The 21980-nt window shown below is 39.4% G+C and overlaps 1 protein-coding gene across 11 annotated transcripts in view; it reads left to right on the forward strand.

Annotated features, from left to right (window-relative positions):
* Positions 1 to 21980, forward strand: part of mybpc1 (myosin binding protein C1) — a 40964-nt gene that overhangs the window by 821 nt on the left and 18163 nt on the right. For 2 of the 11 annotated variants that reach the window (XM_028450203.1, XM_028450200.1), the window contains exons 2-15: positions 5858 to 5884; positions 7500 to 7571; positions 9324 to 9830; positions 10970 to 11017; positions 13281 to 13322; positions 14458 to 14493; positions 14849 to 14959; positions 16344 to 16492; positions 16583 to 16700; positions 16782 to 16833; positions 17349 to 17405; positions 18654 to 18662; positions 21572 to 21735; positions 21811 to 21943. In XM_028450203.1, coding sequence (XP_028306004.1) covers positions 5858 to 5884; positions 7500 to 7571; positions 9324 to 9830; positions 10970 to 11017; positions 13281 to 13322; positions 14458 to 14493; positions 14849 to 14959; positions 16344 to 16492; positions 16583 to 16700; positions 16782 to 16833; positions 17349 to 17405; positions 18654 to 18662; positions 21572 to 21735; positions 21811 to 21943 — 1525 coding nt within the window. Of the gene's footprint in view, positions 1 to 5857; positions 5885 to 7499; positions 7572 to 7721; positions 7742 to 9323; positions 9831 to 10969; positions 11018 to 13280; positions 13323 to 14457; positions 14494 to 14848; positions 14960 to 16343; positions 16493 to 16582; positions 16701 to 16781; positions 16834 to 17348; positions 17406 to 18653; positions 18663 to 21571; positions 21736 to 21810; positions 21944 to 21980 lie in introns of those variants that run through there. The other 9 variants (XM_028450202.1, XM_028450201.1, XM_028450205.1 and 6 more) reach the window with 9 other exon arrangements.

Genomic DNA, 21980 nt, shown 5'->3' on the forward strand with positions numbered 1-21980 from the left:
TCGAGGTTGCAACTTTTATAAAAAAAAAAAAAAAAAAAGCAAAAAATAAATAAATAAATAAAAAAACAATAAAGCTTGATACTTAAAGTTTTCATTTCATTAGTTGGTAAAACATGTCCTGTGATGGACTGGCACCCGGTCCAGGGTGTACCCCCGCCTAGCGCCCTATGAGAGCCGGAGATTGGCACCGGCAGACCCCCGCGACCCTGATAAAAGGGGAATAAACGGGTATGAAGATGGATGGATGGATAGTTGGTAAAACATTGAAAAGTTCAAAAGCAGCACAAACTCCAAAAAAAAAAAAATTCAATAAAGAATACCAAGCAAACTTTCTTTTGATTACTGAATATTATTGAATAAATGGCATTAAATAAGTTTGAATAAAATGAGATACAAAAAAAAAAAAAATTTTCCAGCTAATGCTAATGAGCTAATACAAACATGAAGAGGTCCTCTGCTTTAAGTGACAGCAGGTGCAGCAAAGCTCATTCGCATTTGTTTGGTTTATTTTACCAAAAAACATTTTTTTTTTGGTCTAACTTTTTCTTATTACTAAAGTCAGATGAAATTTCTTTGTTACAAAGTTTTAGAAAATTTATTGGATATGATTTTCAGCCGTAAAAAGCATAAAGAAGGAAGAGGGTGAAGGTAAAGCAGCTTAGCTATATCGTCTGCACTAAATGTGCTGAAACTTGCTTATCCTCTGAATTTCCTCAAACATCCACACACGCATGCCTCTATTCATTGCTTTCCTTCTGCATTTAAGCCGTTTTTTTTAACATGTTATCAGACTTCATTTGCGTGTTCACACCAGCCCAAACAAAGTGGATTTTCCTGGAAAAATGCTCCAGAATTCTCCAGACCAGAAAGTGCAGAGAGGGTACGACCATGCTCATAACAATAATGTAAAAAATAACAACAAAACTGTTAAAGTTAGATGAAAAGATGAATAGATCAGTGAACAAAAATATATATTTATCCTATCAAGGTTTTATTTTTTCCTTCCATGATGGGAGGTGAGGCTCCTCTCTGATGAGGGTAATGGGGAACCTTCTAGTTCTTCTGATGTCTGCGTGGTTGGAACCAGGAATAGCCGACCAGGATTCAAGTCCTTATTCTACCACAATGATCAGCTCAGCCCAGCAGTGCACAGCCCAGCCCCACCCTGCCCTCCGTCTGCCTCCTCTCACTGCATAGCAACTCTCCTCTGGACTATAACGCCCAGCAGCATTCCCTCCTAATCTTCCTGCATCTGTCATTACGATATGAGGTTACGCCCACCCTTTAGACCCTTTAGCTGCACCATTAGCTCAGTGCTCTCACACATGTCCATGTAGAGCAGCATCGCTCAACTCTTCTAGCTTTGACACCAACCAACAGGTATTACATTAATGTTCACAAAATAAGTTGCTGTAAAATAACATTTTGTATAATTTGTTGAGACAATTCCTTTTTAAATGTTTTAATTCAAAAGTGGTAACACTTAACTTGAAGTTTTATACATAAGGCTGACATTACCCTGTCATTATTATGACAAGAACACCTGTCAATAGCATGAATAAGGTGTCGTGGAAACTATAATTAAGGGCCTTCGTTACCCTAACCCCACTAGATCCCTCCACCTAACCCAAAAAATGCCAACATAGCTCCAAAGGTGTCATAATTTAGTAAACAACACTTAATGACAGCGTTCATTGCACCTTATTCACGCTAATGACAGTGTAATGTCAACGTTATGTATACAATTTCAAAGTGTTTTCATTGAAAGTGAAATATTTATTAACAGTAATCAGACAGCCTACTGAAAAGTGCTAATTACCGCCTCCTATTGTCACAAGTAGGAATAGACGATTCTAGCTAAATGCATCTCCTTCAAAATAAAAGCATTCTGTCAATGTAAACACCAACGCCCAACTTATAACAGGTCAGCGATCTACAGCAATTGGGATGTTTGGTTTCTAAAGGTCTCTGGGAACTTGTGGATCTGACTTTAGACGTTTGACGTAATATTAAACACGGACTGATTATCGTAGCAGTTATATCATACCACATAAATCAATTGAAATGCAAAGCTGCGTAAAGCGTAAACCAACACAATCACTGCCTTGTTACACTACAGAAAATACAAGATGAAATAAAACTACAAAACATTGTAATCTAATGTAAATAGACAAAGATATAAACTAAAGGTTTAAGGATATCATATATATATATATATTCTAACAATTCAAATAAAAAATATCAAGTATCAATATTATAAATATTTATTTATTATAAATTTGAAATCCAACAATGGGTATAATATTTTTTTCATTTTAATCCAACTTATATTATAATAAAAGATTATGAAATGCGAACAATGGGAACAAATCTTTATGGCCTGCTCAAATGGAAACTTTTTTTTTACTTTGATGGTCACATAACATGGTCTAGCTCTCTCTGTTGGTGTGTGTGTGTGTGTGTGTGTGTGTGTGTGTGTGTGTGTGTGTGTGTGTGTGTGTGTGTGTGTGTGTGTGTGTGTGTGTGTGTGTGTGTGTGTGTGTGTGTGTGTGTGTGTGTGCGTGTGTGTGCGTGCGTGCGTGCGTGGGGAAAGTGATGTAGTCGGTGTTCATCCACAGCCATAAACATCTCTGATCCCTCTGAGACAAAGCTGTGGATTCCTTCTCTGACTAACAGGAGCCAAATATAGCAGAGCAGCAGATAAATAAGGCTGGAAAAGTATTGTTCTTTAAATGACTCCCAACAGCTGAGGAGGAGGAGGAGGAGGAGGAGGAAGATGGTTCAGGCTATAATGTGTTTCCTCCACAAACCAAATGTTACAGATTTCCTGTTTCCCTGTGGAAAGATCATGTGTTCATTATCTTAATTTGAAAGAGTTTTGTACTGCACTTGTTGTCCAAAGTAGGTTGTTGGTTCAAGCCCTGGTGATCGTGGTGGGAGTTTGCATGTTCTCCCTGAGTAATTCCTCACATTTGCTCCAACAATCTCTGGCTAGAAAAGGCTTCAGCAGATATAGTTTTCTCAATAAAAGCATGACTAACATGGGAAAACGACCTCTGTGATAACAGTATTCATTATTTTTACATTTACACAGGTTTACATTTTTTTTCAATATATTTTTTTCTCACAGCTTTAAAGATATGAATAATATTGGCTCGGGTTGATTTTGCTCTGGCCCTGTCCAGAGTGTACCCCCACCTAACACCCATTGAGAGCTGGAGATAGGCACGAGCAGACCTCTGTGACCCTGAAAAAAAAAGTCAGATAATGGACATTTGAACTGGTTGATGTGTGGGAAAAACCCGAGCATTGCGCTGCTGTTGTTGATGTTATTGTTATTTTTGCTTTGGGAAAGCTGTTAAAAGTCTTCATATATGAGTGTGTGTTTAGTCTTTATGTGCAGATGTGTCTCACACACAAACATCAGTTGTATGAATCTGATTATCACTGAAAACCTCACCGTGTGTCACTGATCTTGAGGGCAGGATTGGATGTACAGACCTTGAGTTTGTACTGTACAGAATAACATGTAATTGTGAATGACACAAATTAATAGACGAATGTTCTTTAAACGAGTCTGAACAGCTGAGGAGGAGGCTGTCGTTTTGGACCCTCTCAGGCCTTTAAAAGGCCGGACCTAGATGACGGACTGGCTGAGACGTCCGTGGACCTTTGGGGACTGGGATTCTTGTCCCTGGAATAGTTCAGAATGAGTGCTTTCTTAATCCCCGGCCCTTGTTCTATGCCATCTCTGTCCTCCGCGGAGCCATCCACAGCATGAGACGGACACTTTTTCCATTTACGAGGGATCAATGGGAGGTCATAGCTACCAGCCCAGCTTCCATTGGCTGTGTCTCCACTGAGTGATATTTACTGTCCCCAAAGGTCTATCACTCTCTCCTAGAGCTCTGTCCCCTGACACGGCTGTATTGTGTTACTCTACACCACCTGATAAATCAAACACTGGGCTTAAGTCTGTCAGCGGGTCACTGACCCCACACATCAGCTCTTATTAAAGCGATGCCAAATCAGACCGAAACAAAAGATCTATAACAAGAAAAAAAGGACACCCTAAAATCAGCCTAATTTCCTCTTTTTAAAGGGGTAAAGGTCTGAGTTAGTAAAAACCAAAGCTGGCAGCACTTTGAGCCCCTCTGTCTGCGCGCCAGCAGGAGCAACAGCTGAAAATACCTGCAGCTCTGTCAGCTGCACTGGGAGTCCTCCGAGGTAAAACAAAACCTTTCCACGCTCTCATTATCTCCACTGCCATGAGACAGAGACCGAGCGGCGCTCATTCCCAGGCACATGATGCCACCATACAGGATTGTGGCCTGATGGCCGGTCTCGCATTGTTTGGGCGTGAGTTGGGAAAAGTGTCTAATTTTAATGAGCTATCATTACAAACACAGGAGGAGAAACAGGGATGCAGCCTGTGTGTGTGTGTGTGTGTGTGTGTGTGTGTGTGTGTGTGTGTGTGTGTGTGTGTGTGTGTGTGTGTGGATGCTTTCTGTCTGGCAAGAGTGAGGGAAGCCATTTAAATAGAAAAGAAAACACAGAATACTATTAATATGTGAGTGTTGGAGATGTTTATCAGTCATCAGGAGGATTATAGTAAAGAAAACAAACTGGGTTTTTAAGAGCTCTCATCATACAATAATCCTTACTCTCCATTCATTTCTCCACATTTGGAATTTCCAGTAGACCAGCAAACTGAGAGCGGAGTCTTCGACAAGGACGATAGGGCACTAACAGGTCTTTAAGATATACAGGAGCTTGATCATGTAGAGCTTTGTATGCTAACAGGAGGATTTTAAACTCTTTTCTAGATTTTACAGGAAGCCAATGAAGGGAAGCCAGTACTGGAGAAATATGCTCTCTCCTGTTAGTATTCTGGCTGCAGCATTCTGAATTAACTGGAGACTTTTTAGTGAGTTACTAGGACATCCTGACAGTAGGGAGTTACAATAATCTAATATAGATGTAACAAATGCATGGATTAGTTTTTCAGCATCACTCTGGGCCAAGATATTCCTGATTTTAAAGATATTACAGAAGTGGGAGAAGGCTGTCGTTGAGATCTGCTTAATATGAGAGTTAAAGGATAAGTCAGTATCAAAGATAACGCCTAAGTTTTTTACTGTGGTGTTGGGTGATAGAGTAATGCCATCCAGAGACACTATTTGCTCTGATAATTTCTCTCTAAGGTGTTTTGGACCAAATAAAATCACTTCAGTTTTATCCTGGAAGGAGAAAGTTACGACTCATCCAGGATGTGATGTCTTTAAGACAAGCCTGGAGTTTTAATAACTGATGAGTTTCATCTGATTTCATTGACAAATAGAGCCATGTGTCATCCACATAGCAATGTAAATTTATATCATGTTCTCTGATAATGTTACCAAGTGGAAGCATATATAATTTAAAGAGTATTGGTCCTAAAACTGAACCTTGTGGAACTCCATGATTAACTCTATCGTACGTTGAGGAGAGATTATTAACAGGAACAAAGTCAGTTTTGTCTGATAAATAGGATTTAAACCAACCTAGCGCCGTTTCTTTAATTCCAAAAACACATTCACAAGATCACAAGACACATTTTCCAGTTATTCTGTTGTAAGGATTGTGTTTAGGAGGTGGTGGGGCTGCATCTGTAGGGTGGTGTTGTGTTGGCCCTGTCACTGTACGATGTCACTGACTAACTAACTGAATGTAGTAAAGGTTCACTTTTAAAGTCCCATCCCTCCTGCAGATGAGACAAAGGCCAAACTAATCATGTGTCACAGAGGCTGATGAGTGGATATCAATGAGTCTGAGGCTGTCTTGAGTTACTCATGGGTTTTGTTTTTTCTTCCTACAGAAGAGATGCAGAATGGCCAAGCAGAAGGTGAGTACACATCTAATCTCCTTGTCACCTCACTGTGTAGCAGATAAAAAGTTATGCAAACGCAGAAACACAAACATCACCCAACCCCCCCTTAAGTCAACCTACAACCTTGTTTGCACCATGAAGGCAAAACCTGTCTTCACATGAAATGTCGCCCTGAGCTTGGCGTGAATGTGCAAACACAGTCTCACTGGAGTGTAAATGTGCAGCCAATAGTCGGCAGTGTAGCCATGCAGAGGCGATCCTTGGAAGCATCTCTGACATTCATCACGCCGTCCTTCTGATCCCCTCTCTGTTTATTCAGCTGATGCCTCTGCTGTCCAGTGCATGCATGGTTTCTGGCATGCGATTGGATTTTAGGGTTTGACCTTGGAGCATCTTCAGGCTCCAGTGTAGTCAGAAGGTGCCAGAGCTTTTTTGGAGTTTAACTCGATGGATAAAAAGAAATACATTAACAGTTTTGGACATCATCATGAATCACTGCTAAATAAGAAAGGCCATTGAAGGCTGAGGCTTAAGGAAATGGAGGAACAACCACCTCTATGTACTTATTTGACTTGCATTAGCAAGTCTCTTTGAAATCGTCGTTGGACACAAAGTCCTAAACACCGAGATCTTTATAAAATGTGACTCAGTTATGTTTGGTTGGTTCATCAGTTACGGCAGCAAGTTTCATCTGGATCCATTTATAGCATTTCATTGCAATTTTTCAAAAACATGTGGGTGTGGGTACTCATATTCATTGGGACCTACTGTATGGTTATTAATGGGGATAGAAATGTCTTTATAACACTTGTCTAGATCAGTGGTTCTCAAACTTTTTTTGGCTCAACTACCCCCTTTTTCGTATTTCTCAATCCAAGTACACCCTTTGTCTGACCACAACATTTTGCTCAGAATCCTATGTAAAAAAAATTAGAATAGAGCACAAAGATGGAATGAATGAGTGATAACACACATTCTAAAGATTCTCATTTTGTAAATGTTCTAATCAAGATGAATTCCATTTTTAACTAAACATTAACATCATAAAACCCCATATTTTTAATACTTTCATTTGCTAATTTTCCACTCTCCCCCTGTCAAGTACCCCCTGTAGTGCCATTGCGTACCCCTAGAGCCTAGGGGTACACCTACTCCCATTTGAGAAACACTGATCTAGATAATTACCACACTCTGAGTGCTCTTGTTGTAAGTACTATTTCGGTCAGCCATGTTATGGAGATATTTCAAATGGAGAGTGGAATTTTAAACTTTTTAACCAATTTTTAAGTTGTTTTGAATGCAGCATCAGTCTATTGTTAAGGGTCATATGTGGACAAATCCTATATAACGCCCCTTTAAATCAAGTTTTTAGGACACTTTTTTATAGAAGGTTTGGCTAAATTAAGGTCATCATTTCACATGGTGACAATGCATACATCACATGCTTACACAGCAGTTATTTATATTTTCTACGTGATTTGATTGACATGATAAACTGTGATGAAAGTGTGTGGGTCGAATGTTTTGTGTACTGTACATGTGAGAGAGACTGAGAGAGAGGCCGATGCTGAAGCTTTGTACATTTCAGTAGCAGCTCTTCCATCCACCACTGTATTTGTCACACACTCAGAAAGTGTTGCACCTGAAACTAATGGTGCCCCACCCCTACCTGAGATTTCCCTGGAGGTCTCTCCACCCCCAGGTTGGTATTCCTGCTGCTGTTGCTGCCTCCTTCCTTTTTCCCAGGAATGCAGCACACCTTGGCACATCCCATGCACTCACATCACGTGTTGGTTTGGCCTGTGTGTCGTCACCTTTGTGTGTTGACTTAATCCACTCTGAGAGGCCTGAGTCTACACATGACTGTTGGAGGTATGGCTGCATGATGCTTTGAATGTTGACATCGGAGGTAGCAAGACTTAAGTTTAGGCCGCGGCGCTAACTGTGCACATAGCCACGTCTGTGGAGAGCTTTTATGTGCACTTTTCTGGTCACATTGTGCTGTTATAAACTAATCCTGTGGCTGTTTTATTGTTTGTTTGACATGTGAATGTCAAACTGGATGTATTTGGATGGTTCACAGAAGTTGGGTTTAACTTTGTTGACTGTTATTGAAAAATAACAGTCTAGAATCATCAGATCCACACAGTAGACCCAAGCTTCCCTGACCATTCTATGGTATCAATATGCAATGACCAGATGCTGCTTCACAGAGTTGCATAAAGTAAAACACAGCAAAAGCCATTCAATGACTACTTTAAGGGAAAATATCTGGATAAAAGAAGGTCAGTATAAAAAGAGCTGGATAGAAATATACATCATAGATGCAAAATATAAGCCTGAATACTTCTTCGTTAGAGCTTTATAGATCTATGTTCAAACTCTTTGAATGCTAGCTTAACGATAAGGAGGTCCTGGTTTGAATTTGAAGATGGAATAGTTTTGTTTTGTTTTCAAAAAACTTAAAACCTCTGCTATTTTTTAGTTTTACAAAAGAATCAAAAGTAATTTTAGGTTAACATTTAATGTTTTCTTTCTTTGGAAGCAAAATACTGCTATTTTTTAATACCAAAATGTAAAACACATTACCTCACATATATTTAACATACTTTGACATACACAAAAATATGATCATCTGATCTGAGGGCCACATTATTAAAATCAGTATTTAAAATAAAGACCAATCTGAGCATTAATACTAGAAAGAACAAAGATTTTGGAGTCATTTTGTGTGTTTTTCTGTCATTCTGCATGTTTTTGTTGTCATCCTGTATATGTTTGCATAATGTTTTTTTTTTTTTTTGTATTTCTGTGTTTTTTGTAGGTTTTTTTGTGTATTTTTGTTGTTGTTTTGTATAACCTTTTGCTACTTTCTATTTTTCTGTTACATTGTAATTTTGTGTATTTTTGTTGTTTAAAACACCTTACCTCACATGTATGTACGTATGTATGTATGTTTTTGTCATTTAGTGAATTTTAGTTGTTTAGTTTTTTGTCTTCAATTTGTCTTTTTTTGTGGTCATTTTGTGTATTTTCTGTCGTTTTGAGTGTTTAGGGGTGCTCAAAATTAGCCTGTGGCCTCTAGGCCACCAGTTACCTTTGTCTGATCCAGACAATCACTTATCTTAGGATGTTTCAAACAAAAAAGCACAATTATGAAGGTTTTTTGCTTGACACATTCATGCAAGATCTACAAAACCTGCTGATTCAGAATAAATTGGCCACACCTACTGTTATGAATGCATAAATACAGAGGATGTCTTCTATTTTGTCTGATATTTACAAAGTTTTGCATCTAGACTGAGATGCACTTGTTCAAATTTACCTTCACAAATCCACTCCCAGTAGTTTGTGTCAGATTCATCTGGTCATTACATTATTCATACTTCCTTTCTTTGAGCAAGCATTGTCCTGGAAGGCTGCCGGGATTTGTGCTTGATGCTTGCTGCTCCAGCTTGGCGCTTTGTCTGCTACACAGAGGCAACCGTAGCAGAAGCCAAAGAGCCAGCAGAGACTGATGGGAAGCTACCAGAGCCCACAGAGTTACCAGTGCCCACAGTGCCCACAGTGCTACCAGTGCCCACAGAGCTACCAGTGCTACCAGTGCCCACAGAGCTACCAGTGCTACCAGTGCCCACAGAGCTACCAGTGCCCACAGAGCTACCAGTGCTACCAGTGCCCACAGAGCTACCAGTGCTACCAGTGCCCACAGAGCTACCAGTGCCCACAGAGCTACCAGTGCAACCAGTGCCCACAGAGCCCACAGTGCTACCAGTGCCCACAGTGCATGAACCAGTACAGGTGGTGGTGGTCCCGGCTGAGGAGCCGAGCCACACCCACAACAGCTCAGGCCAAACACAGCCAGGTGGGGTTGAGGTCAAAGAGCAAACAGCAAAGCATGCAGACGCTGCTAACACTACTGCAAAAAGTGAAGAGAGCCCGCGCTCTCTGCCACCAGTTGGTAAGTATTTATTTATGAATCGGTCCCATCTCTCTTTGTATCTGCATCTTTAGCTCCTCACATTCAATGATGGAATGAATCATTGCAGCTTTACACAGTAATCAGTTACTGGCATGGCAAAAACATAAAAAATTTGACCTTTGTCTACTTTAAAAAAGTTGAGGCAACAAAGTGACACAATTATATTGATTTTAATGACTTCAAATTTCATTAAAAACTAATTGATTTAATGATTTGATTCAGAAAATCATTAATTAATTAATTAATTAAATAAAAAACAACGAGATGACATGGATTTTGGTTTATATTGTATTGGTTTATAATTACAATTTTAGGAATGAAATGGAGACTACCTTTCTAAATATCTGGATATGAATGATTTGGATTGAAGAAATAAAATAAATTATATCAACTTATTATTGGTACCACAGGACTAAAGAATTGATTGAATGTTATTGATTGTTGTTTTGTTGCCATCATTTTTTTTTAAAGCCGAATATACTTAATATCATGTCTGTGCAAACGCTTGATTTCATACCTGAGCAATGAACGTTATGCTACTTATCTGCTTCAAAATGCAATGGACTGTGCACTTTTTTGCTTTAATTGCTTGCAGATATTGTTTTTAATAAATTCATATTCTTGAACCTTGGCCCTAAAGGGAAGTAATTACACATCAAATTGAACTAAAAGGATATTTTAAAATAAGTCTATTGGGCTCAAAGGTGATGGAAGATGTATACAGTATTATGTATATATTATCAAACTCAACCATACATTGTTGACAAGCTGGCCAGCTCCACATATAAAGCAGCAAAAAAACACAATGGCTGATCTCTGAGGCTCAACAGAGTTTCTATGGCTTTGTTCATCACCAACATTTTTGTGATGCACCTGTTTTTTTTGTCTGTGCACCAGATGTTAGAGCGCTTCTGCTTTTTTTTTTTTACAAATCAAATACAAAGCAGTTTGTGTATTTATAAGCATAGGCTGAATACGTGTTAGTATTTTTGTTTGCTCTGCATGTCAGGACCCTTTCTCAGTTTCGCATGAGGTCGACCACCTTAATGGCCTGATGGATTTTCTCAGGTTTTTTTTTTTACCATTGGGTCTTTTTTTTAACAACGCCTTTATTACAGATGATGATAATGCAGAAGCCACAACCCTATCCCCAACACCCAAAGCAGGTTGGTACCAACAAGAAACAATTACCCTAACCATAATTTTCTCTAGTGGTCACATCCTTATTAAACTCAAATTGGGCAAAAATACTTTAAAAATTACTCCCACGACACAGCAATGTGTTTACCTACTTTTGTTATAGTGTTAGTTGTGTTACAGACCTCAGAAAAACAAGACGTATCAGAGCATTGAACATGCACACTTTGTATTCATTAGCAGTTTTAACTCTAAAGAATTAGCAACACTTTTTAACTGCAATCTGGAAACAAAATTATGACATATTTCCTCTTGTTGTTGCTAGTCATGCTAGCTATAGTCTTTCGCTCCTAGCACAGAAGGATAGATAACTGTGGCTAAACTTGCCAGGGACTTAATTTCTGTTTACATGTTTAGACAAACTTAGTAGCATCTCTGAGCTTCCCTTCAGTCTTTTTAATGTACCAGTGTATCTTAGCTGCTGTTTACGTCTGTTAGCTGCTACGTTGCTAATGAGCCTAAGGCTGTGTTTGAAATGTCACGCTCCGTACAACACACCACAAAATCAATGAGTATATACTGTCTACTATATACTATAAATATGATTATGATGATGAGCGTTCCCACTGAAGTATACTTCCAGGTTTCTCAAGAAGCATTTCAAACCTACAACGATAAAAACCTGAAGCAAACTGAGGCTAAATATCTAAATTAATTTGCCACCTTTGTAAGTCTTGAACGCAAGTAGAATATCAACATATGGTCATTTGAGCTGTAAAACTTGCGGAAACACATTTAATGCCGACATTTCAGAGACTTTTGGGGACCCGCCATTGCTCTACTAACAAAACTTCCGGTTGACTTCAAAACAAGAGCCCTACTTACAAAAGTGTTAAAAAAAAAAAACCTAATGGAAGACAAGAAGAGATGCTTTTGTTTTGAAAAGGGGATGTTTGACTTTTAGCTTGACGCCGATTCTGCTCACAATGCATCATGGGGAAGTTGAGTATGACTAGTATGCCCACCGTGCATACTTAAAAAATTTCCCTATAATGGTATACATTCGGGTATTTCTCGCATACTCAATCCTTTAATACTACCTAATGTGAGAGCACGACATACACATTTTGACGTCAGACTCAGTACGAATAGTACGAGATTTCAAACACAGCCTAATACTTTCTTCCTAAGTCTGCTAATAGCTGCAGCTAAACTAGCCAAATTTCTGTCCCTTCAGGAACAACGGGTGTTAACTATTTAGACATACTTAGGAGCATCTCTGAGCTTTCCTTCGTCTGACAAGTGTATCTTAGCCGCTGTTTACCCCTTTTGCTGCTATGTTGCTAATAAGCTTAGTACTTTCATTCTAGGCGTGAAACTAGCCAAATTGATGTTCTTTCTGGAAAAAAATAGTGTATTTAGACAAACTTAGTAGCATCTGTGAGCTTTCATTCAGTCTTCTTGCTGTCAGTAATGAGTGTATCTTAGCCGTTGTTTATAGCTTTTAGCTGCTCTGATGCTAATGACCTTAATACTTGCTTCCAAAACCTGCTAATAGCTAGAGTTAAACTAGTCAAATATCTGTGGGGTGTTTACTGTTCAGATTACCTTAGTAGCAACTCTGAGCTTCCCTTCCGTCTGACGACAGTATCTTATTACCCTGTTAGCTGCTATGTTGCTAATAGGCTTAATACTTTCATCCTAGAAGTGATAAAAGCAGCGGCTAAACTAGTGAAGTCTATGTCCCTTCTGGAACAAATGAGTGTGTTTAGACAAACTTAGTAGCATCTCTGAGCTTTCCTTACGTCTGACGAGTGTATCTTAGTTGCTGCTTATCCCGTTAGCTGCTATGTTGCTAATAAGCTTAATACTGTCATCCTAGGCGTGATAAAAGCAGTGGCTAAACTAGCAAAGTTTATGTCCCTTCTGGAATAAATGAGTGTGTTTAGACAAATTTAGTAACATCTCTGAGCTTTTGTTTGTTCTTCTGACCGTCAGTGACAAGTGTATCTTAGCGAGCCTGATACTTTCACCCCGAGCCCACCCAGCAACATCTGTATTGTCAGAATTCTTATACATGGCAGTGGACCTCAAAAAGCAATTTATTATCTTTGAGGTTGATTTTTAATTAATATACCTTTGATTACAAAACTTTTCTGCGTTTATGCTAATGTTCTTCAGGCTACAAACACCCAGCCAAGGCACTGGAGCTAAACGTTTCTTAAACAATCTAAAATAGACAGATTTACCCTGATTATTTTTTTTTTTTCATGACTGTGCTTTTCTCCACAGAGGACTCCAATTCAATCAAGAAACTCTCTATTGAGCTGCCTAGTAAGACCACTGCTTTGAATCATAGCATCATCTCACTTTTCCCCCCGACCAAACTGCTAGTTGAAATCAAAGTGGCCAGCTGTCTGAATGTAGAAAACATGTCTTCAACATGTTTGTTTCCAGCCATATTCTGTGTTTTAAAGGTAGCTTTACTTTGTGAGAATATCAGTATGTTCTTACTAACTCATTAATCTACAGCCATCAAAGTACTTTGATGGTTGGATCTTTCAGTTAAGTAAACAATTAATGCTTGTGGTCATGTCAACATTTTTGCTTAACGTTTTTGTGGCATGTCAAAAAACTTCACATTCGTTTTTTAAACATCATTTTAAATTTGCATTATGAAAAGCAAACATTGAAATAAAATTACATTAATGTGTCACATTGCTGAATTAATGGACATTTCAGTGGAATTTTATTACATAAATTCACATTTATCTGACACATAAGATATATGCAACACTTTATCTGATAAATTCTTATTTATTATGTTTAATTACTTACAAATTCGACCACAGTCAAATTAAGTATTTACACATAATTCCATGTGGCAATAATGACATACATTGACTTATTTGGTGTGGAAACACATAACATTAACAATCATAATCATATAAATGTACATATATGTGACTTTTTTTATCACTATTATATGTAACTATTTATGTTTAAATACACACAATACAATTTTTGTCATTTAAAATTATATATTAACAATATTGTGTTATTTTTCACACCCATGTTTCTGCTAAAAGTACCATAAATTCCATTGAAAGTAATGGTGTAATTTATGTAATATGTCATTACACAAATTACATCTATTATGTGAGTGAGCACATAAATTCACATTTATGTGGAATGCTTTCACATGCATTTGTATATATGTGATGTATAAGCAAGGAAATTAACTTTAATGTGGAATCGTATCACATTAATCATTCATCTAAGTCTGGTTTTCGCTCTCAAACAACAGTAAGTATGGAAAAAGTATTTGAAATCATGGGAGGCCTCATGCAACTGCTTGCACTTTCTCTCCTGCATGTCAATGTCACATTTTTCAAGTGTGCTTGCCTCCGTGGACTTTACAGTACTATTTCTTACAATATGCTGTAAATCTCTCTTTGTCTTTGTTTAGATGATAGTGTACCAGCCACGAAGAGAAAAGACTCAGGTAAAGCAGCGTTAGTCAAAAGAAAGACATATTTTTCTGTAGTTTCTGGAGGTTTTAAATAACACGGTGGTGCATCCAGAAGTTTAGTTAGGGTTTCATTTTCCTTTATGGTAATTAAAGTAAATTCGATCCTGCACATTTTTTGTACACATTGTCTCTCACATGCTTTTCGTGTGGCAAAGAGCTGAGATTGTGGATGTGGTGTGAATGATGAAAGTGAGGATTTATGTCAATCGTGTGTCTCAGTATTTGTGTCATTGTGACTCTGATAACACACGTAAAGTGTGTGTTGGGTGTCAGAGCTCCTCACTGCATTGTCGTTAGCTTAATGTAATTGTTTCTCCTCAATGAGCAGTGTGGTCTCTGGGAGAGGGCCAGGCCCCCGAGGAACTGGAAAAGCCCATCGACACCCCTCCACTGTCCACCCTGCTGATCGAGAAACCTGAGAGTAGGACTGTGCAAGTGGGTAAGTGTCAGGACCACAGATAGGAAGTTGTGTGACCTAATGTTGACCTAAGTTGTGACCTCATGACATCAATTCACTAGGTTTATTGATTTTTATTTTGAAATTCTGTTAAAAATCAGTCTCGGCCACTTGCCTTTACCTTGTTAGCAACCTTACAAGGTAGTAGCAAATCTTTTGTGAATTCGCCCCTTAAAGGGGACATGTTATACAAACGAGTTTTGTGAGAGCACTCTCTTTTAGGGAGTGTGTCCACGGATTTGCATAAACCTCCCCCTTCCCTGCCCCTATCTTCCGCGGGGTGGCACACACTAAAGGTGCGTTCACACCGAACGCGACTGAAGTGACTAGATTACATTCAAAATCAATGTAAATGGCGCGACTTCAAGAGGTCCTGCGCGACCAAGTCTCTCAAAGTTGAAAAATTTGAACTTTTCAAGCGACTTAAAGCGACAACTCCCCTGTCCTTCACTGTCTGCAGAGCCGAGGCAGCAGCCCCTCTCTCTCGCTATAGTGACACGGCTGCAGCGGGAGGTTTGCTCAACTTACCGGGGCAAAATTAAAGCAGTTAACTTCTTGAATAAGCCTACATTCTGAGTGAACATATCCTTTATTAACTTCGTAAGTTGATCATTTAAACCGTAAAAGCGGCGCTGTCTATGATAAGTGCTGGGGAAGAACTGATCAGCCCTCTCTCTCACTGGAACGATGAAGTGATGGAGTGACCAAAAAGTACCACTATGTTCAAGCGACTCATCACGGGCGATTGAAGTGACTGCAGTTGCTAAAGTCACGTTTGGTGTGAAAAACAATGGCGGACTTTCGCAAAAGTTTTCATCAGGTTGAGGGTGGAGTCCATGGGTGGAGTTACCAGCAAAGGGGATGGTATTTTCTTTCCCGATTTAGCTTGTGACGTCACAAACTTAGAAAATTTGAAACAGCAATTTTCTCTGTGTTATAAGACTTACACAGACCACAAACAAAGGACTGGATGGATTTGTTTCACATTTTATGTGCAGGTGGACACAGTTACCTCATATGTGATCAAAAAACTGCAAAAGTGGATTTTTCATAATCTGTCCCCCTTAATGTCCTACCTACGTTACTTCATACAAACAAGCTATTCTTTTAAGGTGGTCAAACCTAAGCCCTAAGGTCTAACTAACCCTTCTAAATGATCAAAGCCGGGGATTTGTCTTTGACACAAAGTTCATATTTAAAGATTTTACAATATAAAACTTGCAATACAAATCTATAACCCTAGATCTGGCTGTACCACTCCAGGGTGATCATGAACATGAAGTTATCTACATCCGCTTCATGAATCAGACACAGTACTTGGAATAGGTCATGCATTCAAGACTTACATGATTCTTTGTGTTCAAAGGGGCGGACATCACCTTTGTTGCCAAAGTCGAAGCCAAGGATCTTCTGCGCAAACCCACTATCAAGTGGTTCAAGGGAAAGTGGATGGATCTGGCCAGTAAGACAGGGAAACACCTTCAGCTGAAAGAGACCTTTGACCGAATCACAAAGGTAACATGTCTCAAAGAAAACCAGAGCTCCATTCTGAGCCGCAGCTACTCAGCCCATGATTTACGATACAGTCTAACCCTCTCCTGGCAGATTCATACATTTGAGATGCACATCATTAAAGCGAAAGACAACTATGCCGGAAATTACAGGTGCGAGGTCACCTACAAGGACAAGTTTGACAGCTGCTCCTTTGACTTGGATATTCAAGGTTTGTTCAAGAAAATGGTATTCAACATACAGCATTTAAAAACAGTTATATTAATATGTGTATGATGTTACTGTTTTACAGAAACTGGACAGGGCACACAGAATTTTGATATTCGTTCTGCTTTTAAAAGAAGGTAACGAAAGAGCGCAATCTTGTGATGTTTATGTTCATTAGACCAGAGGTAAATGTAAGAACGAAGGAAATATTACAGAAACACTTCTTCATAAAGCCATAAATGTTTACCACCCAGTGTCACGATTTGGTTGTGATAACGTCATTAACCTTTCCGCTAGGTAAATACAATCCAACCAGTTCAATGTGTAATCAAAGGTCAACTCTTGCACTTTGAATCTCCCTCCAAACAATGTGTATGGAAAGCAACACAAAGCATTCCAGATCCATGACATTATCACAAAGTCGCTGTGTCAACACTGCAGAGACATTGTGGCAAAAATGGTCTGGGATTGCTTCCGATGTGTTTCACACATGTTTTGTGTGCAAGCATCAATCGTGTGTTAGCTTGGAGCTAATGCATCGATTTTCATCGGGGCCGTAGCTTTGTGTTGCCGTTTTAGCATTGTTTTTCTAGTGCCTGTGACTGTTTCATCTCTGATCGTATCTTCATTAATCTTTCCTTGTTAACAACAGCAGTGAAGGACAAGAGGATGCAGGGGAGCTTGACTTTAGTGGTCTCCTTAAACATCGGTGAGAATCACACTCCAACCAGCCCAAGTGCATCTGATCATTTTCAGTCTCTAAGCCCCAGTTTATAATTAATGGATGTACTTTTTTTATCTGTACTTCACATGTGTTAGGCCACTGAATGAGCAGTAGGTACCTTTACACATTGTGTTTTCAAAGTGTGGCACAAGTATGAGCCCAATGCGAACCTCAAAACAAGACCAAACACAAGAGATTAGGGTGCTATAAGAATATTTTAGATTAATTTTCTCAAGTAAAAAAACTTTCTGATTTTAACGGTACATAATGCCAAACACATTTTGGTCTTTTAGGGTGACAATGACATTTATGCAGTAGAATGAATAGAACAACGTTCTGTTGCTGATAGTGGTAGTCAAAACATAGCTGAGCCTCCTCATGCATAGACCTTGATATATGCTATCAGTGTACGATAGTATTTGGCCTGCTTTGGGCAGTCTGACCAGAAATGACCAGGAGAGAGTTCGGTAATTACATATCAGATTCCACCGCGCCATGCAATGCGAAGCAGGTACATACCCCTTCTAGTCCCTTCAAAATCCACTGCATGCACTGCGTATAATGCAGAGTTCTATTTTCTCTGACACCGTTTGATTAAGATAACACCAAACCAGAAACTGAACGTACAGAAATCTGGTGGATATCAAAATACAACACAATGCAGGGATTGTCCTGATTGGGAAATGACATTTAAATGATGTCACATTCTGTTGCACAGTTGCAACCATCATTGCCAAGGTCCGACAAACCATTAATGAATTTCTTGGTGTTTCTCATGCTTTGTCAATAGATTTGTTATTGCGTGAACTTGTAGTTATCCTGTGATCTCACAGTTGTAACTGTTGGGTTTGAAAACAAACGCATTTAGTGGGTGCTGAAATCCACCGGCGATTGGAATAGAACCTCAGCTGACCTTAGCGGAGCAAAGATGGAATCTGCGGGATTTGGCGTTTAGACTAAATAATTCACCAAATATTTTTGCCTCACTTTGAAAACATGTCGAAGTGCCTTTAAATATGGACCATTGCACACATTAGAGATACAGTTAAGTTATTAGAAGAAAAGTTGAAAACATGTCATATCCAGTTCTAAGGAGGAATAAGCAAACAATCAGTGGAATGGGATGATGCCAATGATGTAGTTGGTCTTAATAGGCTGAGTCAGTGACAGTGTTTACCAGGAGAACGATCAATTTATTTTGGCCTTATCTCTTCTTCTCCCCTACATATTCAGAAATCAAAGGTTAGTAGAGAGAAACCAGTAGGTTTTAATTAGACCTTACTGCGGGTGAGTACCGTAATCCTGTAGCGTCCCCAGCATGACACGTAGTTCTAGGTACTGGACGAGCAAGAGTGTTGGCCTACTGTAGTCCGGTAACACTTCATTTGAAGGCAGCATTCCTGACTGCTCGGTTGACACTCTGTAATGATGGAAATGGGCCTCGCATCACCAAGGTGACGCTCAGCGCTTCATAACCTTCATGAAGCAAAGAGCTCCATTTCGGATCATTAGGGATGTGCTTGTGGGCCATGGAGAAATGATGCTGTAAAATAGTGTTATCACTACACTGACATTTATTCCACTTAGACATATAAGGCAAGGCGCCACCATGTATATTTTGGCCGTCTTGATAATTGCTTGAAAATAAACCGATGACAAACAAAGAATGGAATGATAATACTTTACACTATTCACTACCTGCCTTTCAGACATTTGGGAAAATGTCTTTGAAAGAAAAAGCTGAGTGGGTGTTCAACATTCAAACTAATGGGCATATTCAGGATGTCTTTATTAACCAAGATGTCACCTAACATCTCCTACTCCATGGACACTCACCCTTTAACAGCCTCAGAGCATCTGTGGAGTGACCACTTAAACCAACAGCTGACAAAGGGATGGGCCCATTTAAAAGAGGAACACAAGGATTCTAAAATCCCTATTCTATTAGATATGTGTTGTTACAGGTTATTCTTGGTCATTGCATGCTGCATTTCAGCTCTGTCAAATGTCCGCAAAGCTTTGGCTCCTCAGATAAAACTCACCCCCAAAAGATCGATGTATCTTTGCCTTCCTTTTGGAGAAAGGCTCTTCTTGGTCTTTTCTCCTCGATTACCTGTCTGGACAGGAGAGTCTAGTATTGAGTTTTACAAAAGGTTTGTCCAGTTTATTTTTCCTTTTTTTTCTTTGGATTTATTCTTCTATGATAGTTAGAGCAAAAAGGGATGGCCATTAAGAGAAAACAGTAAAACCAAAAGATATAATACACTCACTGGCCCCTTTTTAAGTCCATCTTAGATTTGCTCTATGCATTTAATGGTCAAGATGAACTGTTGATCTACTGGTAATTGTAAGGTACAACCAATGTTTCATTAAATATAATATAAAATCCACAGTAAGAACCAAGATGTACAGAAGACCCATTTCTAACCTCACAAAAAGCAGAATCATGTCACTTCTGTCAGCCAAGAATAGAAAACTGGTACACCAGTTTAAACAAAAACCCTTTGGACTTGCATTTTATGGTCCAAAATGGGAACATTAAAGTTCCTGTGTCACCATTTTTCACCATCATGTCACATTATTCTACAAATAACATTAGAAACATCCAGTAAGGAAAGTGCCAAACAATACTCAGTTTGGGGCGACCGTGGCTCAGGTGGTAGAGGGTCGTCTTCTGATCGAGAGGTTGGGGGTTCGATCCCAGTACCTGACTATGTGTCGAAGTGTCCTTGGGCAAGACACTGAACCCTAAGTTGCTCCCAGTGGTTGACTAGCGCCTTGCATGGCAGTCCCATTGGTGTGTGAATGTGAGAGTGATTGGGTGAATGAGCTGATATGTAAAGCGCTTTGGGACTGCTTCAGTGTGGTTATAAAGCGCTATATAAATCTAGTCCATTTACCACTTACCATTTGTCAGTAATCATAAATCAAGTTTCAACAGCAACTTGTTTTTGAATTCCCGAAATCCATGTACTATGTTTGAAATCAGACGCCTTTCCGTATTCACAGCTTTATACATGTATATAGAGAAACAAACATTGCCAAAAGCTCAGAAACTGCTTTTACTGGAAACCTAGATTTGTAAAATGTTCACCTGAGTTGGGAACAGACATTGTGCTTGAGGGAGTCATTCACAAACATGTTGTATCAACCCTATTCAGTGTTCAGTGTCTTGCCCAAGGACACTTCAACACATAGACAGGTAAAACCCTAGGTAAGAACTCACATCCTCTTGATCAGAAGACAACCCCTCTACCACATGAGCCATAGTTGCCACATCAAATCTGAGGATGTGGTCAAACGGGTGTTCAGCACAAGGCTGCGACATCTCAGGTGTGTGAAGTAAAGATTCGGTAACATGATGTGGCTCTGAAACGCGCTTCACAATAGCTGATCGATGAGAGGAGTAAAAGTTACTTGAAACTGCACATGAATGTGGCTAGATTTATTGTCTTTGGATAGATCTTACAGAATGCTAAATATAGCTGTAAAAGTTGATAAAAGTTTATTGTTGCTGCCCAAACTGGGACCCAACTCAATGTAAAAGTTCTCGGCGGCGGCAAAGGAGAAACATTATTCATTAAAATACAAAATGTTGTTACGATGGACATAATAATGAGAAATGCTTTTTGAAAGCACTACTTAGGGTGGGTGGGAATTTGAGTAGTTTTATTTAGCAGTGGCATGAAAAATGGTGACACTGGGACCTTTAAAGACTTCTGCAGCCACATTGAAAAGCTAAGCTCAGACTTTTGTGTGAACATTGCCTCGACAATAATTATGGCTAATAAGAGACAAACATCCATGACCTAGGTTTAGGTTTTGTCCTAAATACATGGGCAAACCTTTATTCGTTTGCATTAATCGCATTGCTGCTGCTTTACTGTTACCATTTGAACTGAAGGTGAGACCTCACCATACCCATCCCTTTGTGTGACGTGTCCTGAGGAACGCTTTGCAGAGCAGTAGTTTGAACCCAGAACAGGACATAGTAAGAAGAACAATAGAAATCGTATTAGTAGAAATGAAGTCCCATTTTGGTAGGTGGTGTGTGAACCCCCTTTAGTCCAGAGCGGTTCCTCGTGACACGTTGCAAACATCAGGATAAGTTTCTGATACTGACGTGGTCTACTCGTATTTGGCACCATTAGGGAGCCCAAACCGGATGATACTCCAGAGGTTGACGTTTGGGAGATTCTAAAAAATGCGAGACCGGATGAGTATGAGAAAATCGCCTTCACGTACGGCATCACGGATTTGAGAGGTCTGCTGAAAAGGATGAAGAAGATTCCCAAAGAAGAGAAGAAGAGCGAAGGTGGAGAACTCGGCAGACTCCTTGGTCATGTTTAGATCTGGCCTCTCCTTTTCATGCTGTTGTGTGTTTTCCAAGCTTTTGCCAAGAAGTTGGAGCCGGCGTACCAGGTGGACAAAGGCAGCAAGATCCGCCTGGTTGTGGACCTTGCCGATCCTACCGTTGAGCTAAAGTGGTACAAGAATGGACAAGAAATCCGTCCCACTCCCAAGTAGGTTTTATTCTCTTTTCATTAGCTATAGGTATGG

This window comes from Gouania willdenowi, chromosome 6 (genome assembly GCF_900634775.1).
Source record: "Gouania willdenowi chromosome 6, fGouWil2.1, whole genome shotgun sequence".
Lineage (NCBI taxonomy): Eukaryota > Metazoa > Chordata > Actinopteri > Blenniiformes > Gobiesocidae > Gouania > Gouania willdenowi.